Source organism: Lissotriton helveticus, chromosome 1_1 (genome assembly GCF_964261635.1).
Source record: "Lissotriton helveticus chromosome 1_1, aLisHel1.1, whole genome shotgun sequence".
NCBI classification, from domain to species: Eukaryota; Metazoa; Chordata; class Amphibia; order Caudata; family Salamandridae; genus Lissotriton; species Lissotriton helveticus.
Genome location: NC_136057.1, coordinates 1,295,752,647 through 1,295,766,737, shown reverse-complemented (window position 1 = coordinate 1,295,766,737; position 14,091 = coordinate 1,295,752,647). Strand labels below are relative to the sequence as shown.

Below are 14,091 nucleotides of genomic sequence, written 5' to 3'. Positions count from 1 at the left end.
TAATAGATCATTTTGAAACTTGCAAAATCCTATTTGTTGTCCTATATTATCAGCAAGCAGTGAGTCCCAGAGGGCCTTATCTCCACAGATAATGTTCCAATTCCAGAACTGGAGTATGGAATCAAGGAGCAGAGACAATAAACACAGTTCGGGTTTACTTCAGGTCAGGCAGAAATTCCAGAAATTAGAAGTGTGACCGCACTAGACAAAAGAAAGAAATTACGTTTCTTGTATTTTTGTAGTTTGTGATTAAACCATGAGGCTGGAAAGTACTTGATGCAATCATTTGGCTGGCCGATGTATAACATACACTACTGTGTGCGGAGATCACTCTTTATTTTATTATTGTTTGCTCTTACTCCTTAGTTCTGTGCCTTGTATTGTGTGTTGCCAGGTGCAACATTTTGGTTTGCATCTGTCTTGCTCTCTTTCCAACTGTTTCTCCAAGCCTTTTATACTCTGGACTGGAGTTGTGAGGTTGCTTGGTTTCAGTTCTTTCATCCCCGCCAGCGCTTACCAGTCTAATCACCTGTTTTGACCTTTGACATCACCACAAGTCTGCATATATCCTGGCCGGTGGTGCACCAAAGGCAAGTCTATCGATACTCCATTAGCCATGAATGGACCGATGGGCCAGGAAGATGAGTGCCACTTGAGAAGTCCCATACTTAACTATTCTCATGAGGCCATACTCTAAATAGGAAAAGATGAATCTTCATTAAAGTCCCATTTAAAACTGTATGTCTCAATTAGGCCTCCTATCAAAGATTTGCTCATCACCCCCAGAGAGTCCTCAAATCCCATTGTTGGGCTCTCATTAACCCAAGCTTAAATGTGCATTTCTTTATACCTACTGTTGGAATGGCACCACTCTGAGCTCCACATGCTATATGACAGGGACCAGGATACTTTGATTAAACTCGTGGTCTTCTGCAACACCTTTATTTTGATCTTGGTGTGCAGACCTTTCCAGTTTGAAGCAAATTTCTTGACCCACCCAGTCAAGTTATCCTCTTCTTGTTTCCCCCATTCTTCTGCTCTTGGTAACTTCAATATTTGGGTAGACGACCAGTACGCTCTGCATGACTTAATATGTAATCTTGAAACCCACAGATGCACTTAATGCATTTCCAAGGGCACTCTTCCTACCTGATAGATACAATAGGTATTACACTGTTTGCCTTGACAGAACCTAATTCAGGTTTCTATGTCAACTACCGCTTCATTAAATTTGACCATGCTAGCTGGAGTTTCTTCGAAGGTTCGCCTCCTTAGGAAACTTGGCATAGCGACAGTTTCTGCTAACCTTTTGGAAGCTCCAAGCGTGGTCCTCTTACCAACTCACAGATTTAATTCCCATCTCTCCACACAGAAAAACTGCTAACCCATCTGTTTGAATTGGGATGGGGGCACTTCTGCTCAGACAAATCCTGTGATGTTTAGTATCTCTATCTGTGTAGGTAGAGAAATGTATTAAATCCTGAGAAAGCTGTTTTATTTTACTGCCGGATTAGGTTTCCTTTTAATTCTACCAGGAAGCTGTCCTAATTCATGAACTAGTCAAACTTTAGCAACTGCTTGCTCTCTCACAGGAAAACATATGAAATCTATGAGAACATTTTTGGTTTTTTCCCCTGGCCTGTTTCTAGCTCAGTAGCTAATGCTTACCGTATTTTCCGGCGTATAAGATGACTTTTTAACCCCTTAAAATGTTCTGGAAAGTCGGGGGTCGTCTTATACGCCGGGTGCCAAATTTGACGGTATGTTTTCATGCGTTTTTTACATAGCGCGGACTACACCCGAAGGTGTCAGACTGCTTCTGCATTATAAAACACTGCGCGAGCACGCAATCAGAGCACGTGTTTTTTTGGCAATAGGTATAAAATATGAACTTTGTATGCAATCTCCAGACTTGAACTTTGTATGCAATCTCCAGACTTGAACTTTGTATGCAATCTCCAGACTTGAAAAAGCAAAAGCACAGGTTACGTTACCGCGTGAATCGAAGCTAATTTGGCTGATGTGGTTGTTTTTCTACAGAAATCCTCCTGTAACATAAATTGCTCAATCAGTGAAAATACTACCGGTAAGGCGTATTGGCCGCACTGGCTGGCGAGGGGCTGATCTTGTGTTCGTCTTGTGTTTGAGTTCCCTAAGCTGCACCAATTCCCGGCCACACTTCGGACCCAGCCAGGGGCTCTAATCCGCCGTACGTGCCCAGTGCTGGAGCTCCCCCTCCCCTCGCACCGCGGGGGCTGTGGGGGATATTGGTACGTCACTAGCTCAGGCGTCAATCATGCACTAAAAGGTTTATGCGATTTTATATAGCGCGGACTTTACCCGAAGGTGTCAGAGCGCTTTACAGTAGGAACAGTATTGATACAAGAGGAAAAATTACAAATGAACAAATTACAAAAGCAAACGTTAAGTTACATGGATCAAAAGTGACAATAGTGAGCAACTAAAATACATGAGGTAGCAATCGGTACATTCCTGGAGAAAAAAGTGATAAGTGTGCAGGTAACAAAAGCGTACAAAGTACGAGCCAAAATAAAATAAAATAAATTCTCAAAATGGCTATGCAGGACTGCGTTGGACTGCGCTGGAAGTGGGGGTAGTCTTATACGGCAAGTATAGCACGGAACCTACATTTTATCAAGCAAAGTAGGGGGTCGTCTTATACGCCGGGTCGTCTTATACGCCGGAAAATACGGTAGGTACTTCCTATAATGACCAGTTCACGGGTGGCTCATTTACTCTCTCTTGAAATCTGGTCCTTCTGACGATCTCTGCCCCATGTCTGCTTTTCAGAGGCTTGCTCCCACCATTGTTCCTTTCCTCATAAATACTCTTAACCCTTCGTTATCCTCAGGATTGGTTCATTAGCCATGGAAAAGAGCGATAGTCTCTCGTCACAAAATATGGTGAAGAGGCAACATATCTCTTGATTGTGAAATATGTATTTTAGTTACTAGGCCATAGCTCACTGCAGTTAAAGCATGCATGGTTAGCAGTGGCATGCCTACAACACCTGTTGTATAAAGAACTAAATACATCAGCTCCAGCCTCCATGATGAAAAAGAATATAGTGACATGCACCTTACATTGCACGTGTTTTCTCCAAGGACAGACCTCCAAGTGGGGGGGGGGGGCGAATTTAGAGAAAATCAACCAATGTGCAACACGCAATGGGAGATTTTTCTTACTACATGTGGGACATTTCGGGACTATTTCACTTCATAGTTGCAATGGTTTTCATTTCGGTTCGGACCCAAGAAGAATTGATGCCAGGTGGAATAAAGTCAGACAGGGCTTCCCTAAGTAGGGATGCTGCTCTGAAGCCATTCATTCTCTCTGGTTCCAACCCTCACCCCTTCCCAAAAAGTATTTTCCCAATGATGAGCCAGCAGCAGCTCTGCCAACAGGAAAACAGTTTTCCCCTGGTTTGTTGGCTGAGTATGAATCTGTCAGGGGAGGGTCCAACACAGTCAGCCCATGAACTTCCATTTTGTAAAGCACCATCTGGTTTTGATTGCAGGCAACTTCATACAGCATGGTTAACCGTGCTCTATTTGACACTACTCCAACTCCTGCTCATTTTGTGGATGCAGAGCTCAGAATAGAAGTACCTCTTCGGGGTGGGTGACAACTGTTTGTGCTTGGGACCCTTGCAGTGGGCACCCTAAGGATTTGTTACACCGCTGCTAAGGATTGTCCATTTATCCCAAAGGCAAAGGTAAACGCTGTATCACGGAGGTAGATGAAAAGTGTTAATGCTCCAGAATGTAAAAACCATCCCTCTCAATTTCTGGGAAAATAATCACTATTGAATGAGCCTGATTTATTAAAAACAATATTCAAAGGTGTGGCAAGATTTTCTTGAAAATTTCAAATTTAAAAAATAAGTGCAGGGGCCTATGGTTTTGACAGGAGCCCGACAGCAGAGTCTGACAGCAGGGACGCTGAAAGCCACCTTGGCCACCAAATACCAAGGCTACTTAGTTTTGGTTCCACCTTCAGCCACTTCCTATCTCTTTATCTCAATCTTGCATGTTCTTCTTTCATCCCTATTTTATCCCTTTGTCACTGCTTGCCCATAATTCGCCTCCTTTCTCCCTTTTCTGTTTTTCTCTTTATTTTTTAGTTCAATAGTTTATTAGGTTTAAAGACAAATAGTTAAATACAATTAAAAAAAAGTGATACAGGTGATGAAAATCCAAAAAGAATAATATAACAGTTGTGATCAAGTCACAAATAGTTCATCCAAAATAATTCATACGTGTGTTAGAAAATACGAAAAGATTATACCAAGGAACATCAAAAGTATCACCATGAGATAAGAAAGATATGTAGAGAGAGAAAGGAGACAAGGCTTTTCCTCTTTATTGCTCTGAGTTAATGTCCGTTGATTTAAAAAATATGTCCTGTGTCTTCAAAAAAGGTTGTCGGTTTCCAACATCTAGTACAAATTAACTAGTCTATTGTAAACGTTGAAATAAAGTAGTATTAGAACCATCGAAGTAAGATCGCAAGCAGCAGTTGCAGTGCTGATTACAATGGAAATATGTAAAAATTGTCAAACATTTTCCAAACAATGAATTCATTTGAATTGATTGCAGTTGTCTAAAGATGGTACCCAAATGCTTGGAACCTAAGTGGCAGGAAGGGGTCAAACAAATGGCTTTATAAACCCATCCTGCACGACAGAATGAATTTGAAATATTACTTCAGTAGAAGTTTTGATCCACTTTTTGGGTTCCCCGTTATTCAGTTAAATACACAAATGTGCTGCCCTTCATTCTATATAGCAACAGCTGAACTAGAGAATGTGCTAATTCTGTCCTTTATAATTGTCACCATTATCAAGGCTGGTGGTTTCACATTTTCAGAGATCCCTACTCTCATAAATACAGACGGAAGCATCAAGTTTCCCGTCTGAAATACTTTTTTTGAAAAAAAAAAAAAGTTTGCCATTTCCTTCCCTGCTGTCTATCATAACTGCCTGGCCAATAGTTATGCATAAAGAGGCTTCTGAAAATTAAAAATGGAGGCTGCTTCATAGGAATACGAAGCTTCAATAGCTGAACACCTCAAGATATCCAAGCACAAGTGAAAATTTTGGATTAAATGAAGATGGAAAAATACAGATTCTATATTTTACAGAAAAAGCAGGTGAGCGTAGATAAACACAATAAAGCCAGGACCATAGCTTGATGGTATTTATGAGGTTTTGAAATGCTTCCCAAGAAAAAGAGCGCCTTTCCTTCAAAGGCGACTCTTTCTTGTCATATACTGTGATCCAATGTGATGTATTTTGATTTGTGTTGTTATATGCTATAAATTATGTTAGATAATGTCTTGAATGCAATGCTTCAATATGAGACGTTTCATGTGTTTTTATGTTTTTTGATGTGTGTGGTGACATTTTATGTTGTTACGCAAAACTGAGTTTTATTGATAAAAAAAAGGCTTATCAAGCGCACTCTACTTTGTGCCTAGTCTCTATACACTGATAACAGGTGTTAATCATACATATTCAATGGTACTCATTTTTTGTACCTCGGAAAGATGGAATCTCCTGTGGTATTCACATTTTGACATTCAGGTTACTCTAAAACGGAGGCATTAGACCACTGAACTAGCATACTGGTTTTATCAAATATTTATATTTTTTGCTGTTATAAGCTTTTTTACACTGTTAATATTTTGATATGATAAGGTGTGTGATATAATATTACATATTTTTATACAGTATAGTTTTATTTGGTGTAAGTTTAGGCTAATCAATGTCTTGGAATGCAATCTTATGTTTTTAGATGTGTGAGGATATGTTAGTTTCTAACCCAATATTGTATTTTTGATGTGTTATTGTCTATTAAACTTGAAGTTATGTTAATGCAATGTGATTCTGCGTACCATTGTTTTATGTAACTCTTTGCTTTGTAATGTTACACTGGTACTCAATGGAATCTATTACATAATATCGACAGACAGAATATAGACATACAAAAATATTGACACAAAAATATCGAAATCAAAAATATCGGAGTTCTATCTACATAAAGGTAAGTACAAAAATATCGAGAAACAAAATATAGTAATACAAAAATATCGAAGTTAAAAATATCGTTTTTTTAAATGTATTATTAATAATAATGTAAAAATAATTTAAAAATACATATAATTTAGCAAATAAAAAATATAAACATTAAAACATATTAAATAATTAATAACTAATACATAGACATTTAAAATAAATTAAAAACTACATATAAATTAATATATATACTTACTCTACATATTGCAACAGTAGGAAAAGCGTTGGATAGCATAGGGGTAAAAATTACTATTCCCACTCCAGAGGGTGCAACAGTAGGGAAAGCGTTGGATAGCGTAGGGGTAAAAACGTACTATTCCCACTCCAGAGAGTGCAACAGTAGGGAAAACGTTGGATAGCGTAGGGGTAAAAATTACTATTCCCACTCCAGAGGGTGCAACAGTAGGGAAAGCGTTGGATAGCGTAGGGGTAAAAACTTACTATTCCCACTCCAGAGAGTGCAACAGTAGGGAAAGCGTTGGATAGCGTAGGGGTAAAAATTACTATTCCCACTCCAGAGAGTGCAACAGTAGGGAAAGCGTTGGATAGCGTAGGGATAAAAATTACTATTCCCACTCCAGAGGGTACAACAGTAGGGAAAGCGTTGGATAGCGTAGGGGTAAAAATTACTATTCCCACTCCAGAGAGTGCAACAGTAGGGAAAGCGTTGGATAGCGTAGGGGTAAAAATTACTATTCCCACTCCAGAGAGTGCAACAGTAGGGAAAGCGTTGGATAGCGTAGGGGTAAAAATTACTATTCCCACACCAAAGGGTGCAACAGTAGGGAAAGCGTTGGATAGCGTAGGGGTAAAAATTACTATTCCCATTCCAAAGGGTGCAACAGTAGGGAAAGCGTTGGATAGCTTAGGGCTAAAAATTACTATTCCCACTCCAGAGGGTGCAACAGTAGGGAAAGCGTTGGATAGCGTCGGGGTAAAAATTACTATTCCCACTCCAGAGAGTGCAACAGTAGGGAAAGCGTTGGATAGCCTAGGGGTAAAAATTACTATTCCCACTCCAGAGAGTCAACAGTAGGGAAAGCGTTGGATAGCGTAGGGGTAAAAATTACTATTCCCACTCCAGAGGGTGCAACAGTAGGGAAAGCGTTGGATAGCGTAGGGGTAAAAATTACTATTCCCACTCCAGAGAGTGCAACAGTAGGGAAAGCGTTGGATAGCATACAGGTAAAAATTACTATTCCCCCTCCAAAGGGTGCAACAGTAGGGAAAGCGTTGGATAGCGTAGGGGTAAATATTACTATTCCCACTCCAGAGAGTGCAACATTAGGGAAAGCATTGGATAGCGTAGGGGTCAAAATTACTATTCCCACTCCAAAGGGTGCAACAGTAGGGAATGCGTTGGATAGCGTAGCGGTACAAATTACTATTCCCACTCCAGAGGGTGCAACAGTAGGGAAAGCATTGGATAACGTAGGGGTAAAAATGACTATTCCCACTCCAGAGGGTGCAACAGTAGGGAAAGCGTTGGATAGCGTAGGGGTAAAAATTACTTTCCACACTACTCCCCCTTTAACACACAACACACTACAGATACAAAAAAACACAATTAATATAAATATCAATTAATAAATTAATAACAATTATTATTAAATTGATGTAATTATAAATTAGCTAATTAACACATATTAATTACCAATTAAAAATTAATTATCAATTAATTAACAAGATATTTACAAGACTAAACAATATTTATTAATACATTATTTATAATTAATATTATGAAATAATAAAAACACTAATAACCAATTAATTAATTAACAATTAATTACCAATAAATACCAATAAATAAATACAATCTCTTTAATTAATTTAATTTAATTATGTCACACCCTATTCTCCTATAAACACACAACCCACTACACATAAATAAATCACATAAAAAATGTAATTGTCATTTAATCACTTAATAATAATTAATTACCAATTAATTACTAATTAGCAATAACAAAAAATTAAAAATATTAGTACATTAACTCTAATTAATTTAATTAACTAATTAATAATAATTAATTACGAATTAATGATTAATTAACAATAACAAAAAATAATAAATACTACTACATTAACTCTAATTCATTTAATTAACTAATTAATAATAATTAATTACCAATTAATTATTAATTAATTATTATTTATTAATCACAAATATTTTTGAAACATATTAATCAATTATTTATAATTAAATTACTTCCCACCCTATTCCCCTATAAACCCTCAACCCGCTCTGATACTAAAACGTAAAAGTTAAACAAATTTAGTAATTCTAAACATACATTAAAAAACATGTTTAACAAACATATAAACAACATAATAAAATACATAACACTAAACAAAATGTCGATATTACTAACATACATACTTTAATATCGATATTCTGTCTATCGATATTATTGCACATCGATATTCTATACCATTGAAATTAAAACATCGATATTTTAATTTCGATATTTTGTCTCTCTACCATTCAATGTTATGTGTTGAATAACGACTACCAAATAATATTTTTGTGAAAAGTTCCGCTAGTGTTTCAGTGAAACAATAAAACATTGCAGAAAATGCAAAGGATGCATACTTCTTGTTGCCAAACCTTATATTACCTTATAACATACTTTTCCCTCCACACTTGTTTCTCTCCATGTTTTTGAAAATCATAGTCACAGCAGTTCACCAGTATAGTGTTTCTCTGGTCTTATTTGTTGCATAAATAGCGACAAAAGGGGGGGTAATAATTCTCTTTCATCACACTGAACCCCCTACTCTCACAAGCACTATTTTTATAGTTGCAACCTTGTAAAATAAGCAGCTCTTGCAATGTTTTCACCCCTTTAGCCTCCCTTACGAATGGTCACTTCCTTCTGATTGCAATTCAGAGACCGCAATTAAAGGATCTGCTGGAGCACATCAGTGGGGAAGCGGTGGGGGGAGGGATGGTTGCCCCGAGTGCAAAATTCTTATTGGCGCAAATTGCAAAATGTGTCACACAAAACTTGCCTTGCTGGCAACCCACGCTATGCCGTTGTTCCTCATTTCTCATGGGAACCTCTCCATAGCACTTGTATCTCCTCAGACCCTTAATATCATATCATTAAACGTCAAATGGCCTGACCAGCTATGTTAAAATGCATGCTAACTTACCTAACCAGGCGGATATTGCCATGATTCAGGAAACCAACCTCTCACCAGGTAAGACAGACAAACTGAGGGGGGTTTGGAGGGTAGAGTAATTTCTAGTTGACATACCGCCCCGAAAGAGAACCACAAGTCCCAATTGAGCAATCCAACTAAAAAATATGGAGTTGCTCTCCTTATAAATAAATATCGTCCAGAAACTTTTGCACACTTGGACAGATGAGGAAGGAAGATATGTCTTAGCAAAAATAAAAACATTAGACTAGACTATGATTCTGGGCACCATATATGGCCACAACACTAAGAGGTCCTCATTCGTTTACCTTATAATGAGGCCGTTTTTTTATTGTCTTTGTTTTAGTTTGTCTTCGCTAAATATATTACTGTTTTGGTTGCACAATGGAATGAAATGCCTGGCTGTTCTGCAGTATGTAGCATTATGCTATGAAATATCCTGTATAGAGCATCTGCTATTAATGGGCATTTTCATTAATTGTAGTGTTGTATGAGCTAGCAATTACAGAACCTTTGTGGGTCCTGGTGGACTACGTAGAACTGTGACATAAGCATTAAAGCACAGTGAAGTGAATGCAGGTTTATAATGTTGAGTTTGCAGTTACACGCAGAAGAATAAAGACATTATACTAAGAGCTGTGTGTGGCATTGCCATTGGTGAATACCCAGACTAGGGAGGCTGCTTCACTAATTATTCTTTCAAATGTCACTTCTGTGTTACCAGCTAATCCATGCGGGACAGGCCCTGAAACCTGGGAGTATTATGGTGGAAGTTGCTATTTGATCTTGAATTTGAAATCCAACTGGATGGCTGCAAAGATGAAGTGCGAATCTAAGAACGCAACCCTGGCTGTCATCACCAGTGAGGGAGAACAGGTAAAGGGAGCTACATGGTGGGTTGAATGCCTTTAAAAGCAATAATTACCAATAGAAGCAGATGCCTATCATCAGTGAAAGAGACGGTGGCCCCTGCATTGAAAAATTAGAATCTGAGGATATATAGTGGGCAAAAAAATGAATTCTAATGTGGCCTGAGTAATTACCAGTAGCTGAGATTCATTCAAGCATTCAACCCAGCACGTTTCTCTACTCTTGATTGTGACACCTTAAGTGTGATGGATATGCCCAGACGTAGGTCCTGGGTTCACTGTGCCACTGGAAGCAAGCTACACTGACAGGAGTGGCCAAAGTAGGTCAAAACTGGTTTCAGGTTGCTTGTGTTCTAGCTCAGAGAGGACATGGCTTGGTAGTTGTGACTTGATTGTTACTAGTGTAGCAGGGCCAGAGCTAATTTGCATATGGCTGGGTCTAATCACAGGTGGCATGGTGCCATAAAAAACAATGGATTGATATGCAGCCCTGGGTACCTATCAGTGGCTGAGATTAATTCAAGCAGTCCACCCATAATGTTTTTGTATTCTTTAAAATAAAATTGGACAGAATGATTTTTCACCCCCAAACTTTCCATTAAGCCACTTTGTTGGGTGCCTCTTGAGTTGCATTCTACATAAATTCTAGAAGATTGACTGCTATAAAAGTAATCTTTGAGACAAATAACATAATAAAGCAGGCATATTTGTGGAGCGCACATTCTTCCTCAAGGAGGCCGCCTAATGCTACTGACATGGATGTTTATTCGCAGATATGCTGTCATTAGACTAGACTGCAGATCCATGATGTCAATCTTGACTGTTGTTTCAAAGAATGGAGTAATTCACTGAAATCTCATGGCTTCTTTCACATTCTTTACAGAACTTCCTCAAAAGCAAAACTAAGGACCAGCGCTTTTGGATTGGTCTCACGGATGTGGACGAAGAACAGGAGTGGCGATGGATAGACGGAACAGACTACAAATCCGGTATTAAGTAAGTTGCTAACAAGCTTAGGGCCGTTCAACACACTGGCAATGGGGTAAGTAATGCCGTTGGCAAACAATGGGTATGATGGATGGAGCGCTGAAACAATTCAGACACTCAACCCCACAGTCATAGATCTGGGTTGATTCCGTCTCTGTTCTTTAGCACACTTCGCCACCCCAGTTCAGATCCAGCCATATGCAAATCAGTCTTGACCCTGTTCCTCATGGGAACAGTCCATCCCGAACTGCCAAGCCAGGTCTTCCCTGGACCGAAAACAAGCATCCTGGGACTGATTTCGGGATAATACCCCTCTTCAGCCAGGCTATCTTGAATCCAGTGTTAAAGTGAGCAATGGACCCACGTCTGGACATACCCTGCCAACTTAGGGCGAACAAAGCAAACACAAGGAGATGATGGATAGAGAGCTGAAACTTTTCAGACACTCACCCCCAGTCACAGATCTAGGTTGAATCTATCATCCTTCTTTAGCTCACTTTGCCACCTCAGTTCAGACTCAGCCATATGCAAATCAGTCTTGACTCTATTCCTCATGGGAACAGTCCAGCCCGAACTGCCAAGCCAGATCTTCCTTGGACCGAAAACAAGCCTCCTGGGACCGGTTTCGGGGGTTTCAGAAAATCAGCAATACATTTGAAAGCATTCAGTAGATACATCTTTACTCTAATGTCACAGAGAAAGCACAGACATAGACTTTTACAATGTCAATGAGAAAGCACAGACTTAGACTTGTAGAACGTATGAACAGGAATCGGTGCAAGCACCCTTACCACCTCACAAGTACAAGGATTTTCGGAAAACAGCAGAAGTACCAGATAGGATCTAGAGACTGAATAATCTGCTTCGTTTCTCAACTGGAATCTCTTTTTATAGCTCTTCCGGGTTATTTTGAGTCATTAATTACAAAAGGTTATAGAGCAATTGACCTCTACAATGATTCATGTAGTTCTAACCTTCTCCATCTGAAATTCTGCTTCTGGTACACCCTAAGAATTCTCTAAATAAACTCCACCATCTTCTGAGATTATGAAATAATGTCAGTAACTTCTGTTTGTCAGTAATTCCTACTGGTAAATCTGCTATCACGGAGATGTTTTGCTTTGTGTCAGCGTACATTCCCCTTTTACCCCTGGTGCTTGCTTTAGTTATAGCAAGAGGCTAGAGATCACCCTCTTTTATCTTCACCTGGTCTCTAGGGAGTGCTGAAGTGTAAGGATATCACCCCCAAGCCAGTTCCATAAACAGTGTCTCAGTTGGGTATAAGACCATTGTTAGGTTGTGGTAGGTTAAATTCAGAGAGCAGATCCGGGAAAGTTTTACAGGCATCGTCTACAAACAATTGATCTAGGTGTTTGAGTGCATGTACGTAGCAGTTCATCCATGACAATAGAAAGCTCCCAATTTGTATGCCATAATTATTCCAGTTGGGTGGCGAGGTTTGGAGCCATTGGTGGACACTCAGAAGGCTGTGTACATGTTTTCACATTGTCCGATTGACTTTAATCACAGGATTGTCTGTCTGGGGTGGGATCTCTAGAGGGCCCCTAAATTACTTACTCCTAGAAGCATATCGCATTAAGTGCTAATACTGATGGGGCTGTTGGGGGATGTGGGAATCCAGTGTATTAGTTGAGATATGTGGTGCACTGCATAAAACAACAGCATGTGGGGTAACTGTAACCCTCCTGATTCAGAGTGCGCATATAATTGATTGAAACAGCACCCTATCCCGCAGACTCCGCGACGCGGGAATCCGGAACAAGGCCCTCGACTGAATCCTCTCTTTTCTCTCCACCAGAATGCAACAAGTCAGACTCCCTTCATTCCTCTCAGAACCGACTCCAACCACCTGCGGAGTTCATCAAGGATCCTCCATCAGCCCGACACTGTTCAACACATGGCCCCACTCACAGCCAACAACAGAGCACACAAACTCAACATCACATCATGCGCAGATGACACCCAAATCATCCTCTCCCTATTCAATGAACCCAACGTCACCAAATGCAACTTTCAAGATGGAATGGAAGCAGTCGCCAGATAGATGAAGAACAGCTGCATTCAACTCAATACGGTAAAAACAGAGATACTCATAATGGGCCCACACCACCCAACACCTGGAACACCACCTCGTGGCCCCCGCCCTCGGGGACTTCCCCGCCCCCACGAACCACACACGCAACCTCAGAATCATCCTGAACTCCAAACTCAAAATGGACCGCCAGATTAACGGCATCACCTCCTCCTGCTACCACACCCTCTGCCTACTCCGCAAGACCTTCACGTGAATACCCTCTGAACACAGAAAAATGGTCACATACGCTTACTTCAGTAGCAGACTGGACTACGGCAACGCACTCTACACCGGGATCAACAAGAACATCACCCGCAAACTCCAGAATGTCCAGAACGCCGCCGTCAGACCAGTCCTCAACCTACCATGCCACTGCCACATCAGCCAACACCTACGGACCCTACATTGGCTCACTGTCGAGAAGAGAATCACCTTCAAGCTTCTCACCCACGCACGCAAGGCCCTCCACAACACCATGTGTTCCACGCTCCCCAGCACTCTCTCTGCTCAGCTCTCCCTTGCAACAGTACCTCAGATCAAGAAAAGCAGAACAGGAGGGCGCTTCTTCTTTCTCCTCGCGACCAAGGCATGTAACTCCCTCCATCTCCACCTCCAACAGACTGCATTGCTCCCCAAGTTCCTAAAGGACCTCAAGACCTGGCTCTTCGATGGAACTCAGTGAACCGCCAGTATCTATGGAGCCCCCCTTCCCACGCCCCCCTGTCCTTCAGCGCCTTGAGACCCGTTCCGAGTGAGTAGCTTGCACTATACAAACCCCCTAATTGATTGATTGATTTTAAACGAGGGTGACTAGAAACCCCATATTAAGGTTTTCAAGCCTGTAGCTAGAAATATTTGTTTAGGTTGCATGGCACCCC

The 14,091-nt window shown here is 40.3% G+C and overlaps 1 protein-coding gene across 1 annotated transcript in view; it reads left to right on the top strand.

The window, feature by feature from the left end:
* The window catches only part of LOC144822962 (hepatic lectin-like), a 97,927-nt gene that overhangs the window by 58,724 nt on the left and 25,112 nt on the right, over positions 1–14,091 (top strand). The window contains exons 7-8 of the mRNA XM_078681044.1: positions 9,987–10,138; positions 11,015–11,127. Of these exons, the coding sequence (XP_078537170.1) occupies positions 9,987–10,138; positions 11,015–11,127 (265 nt within the window). The remainder of the gene's footprint in view (positions 1–9,986; positions 10,139–11,014; positions 11,128–14,091) is intronic.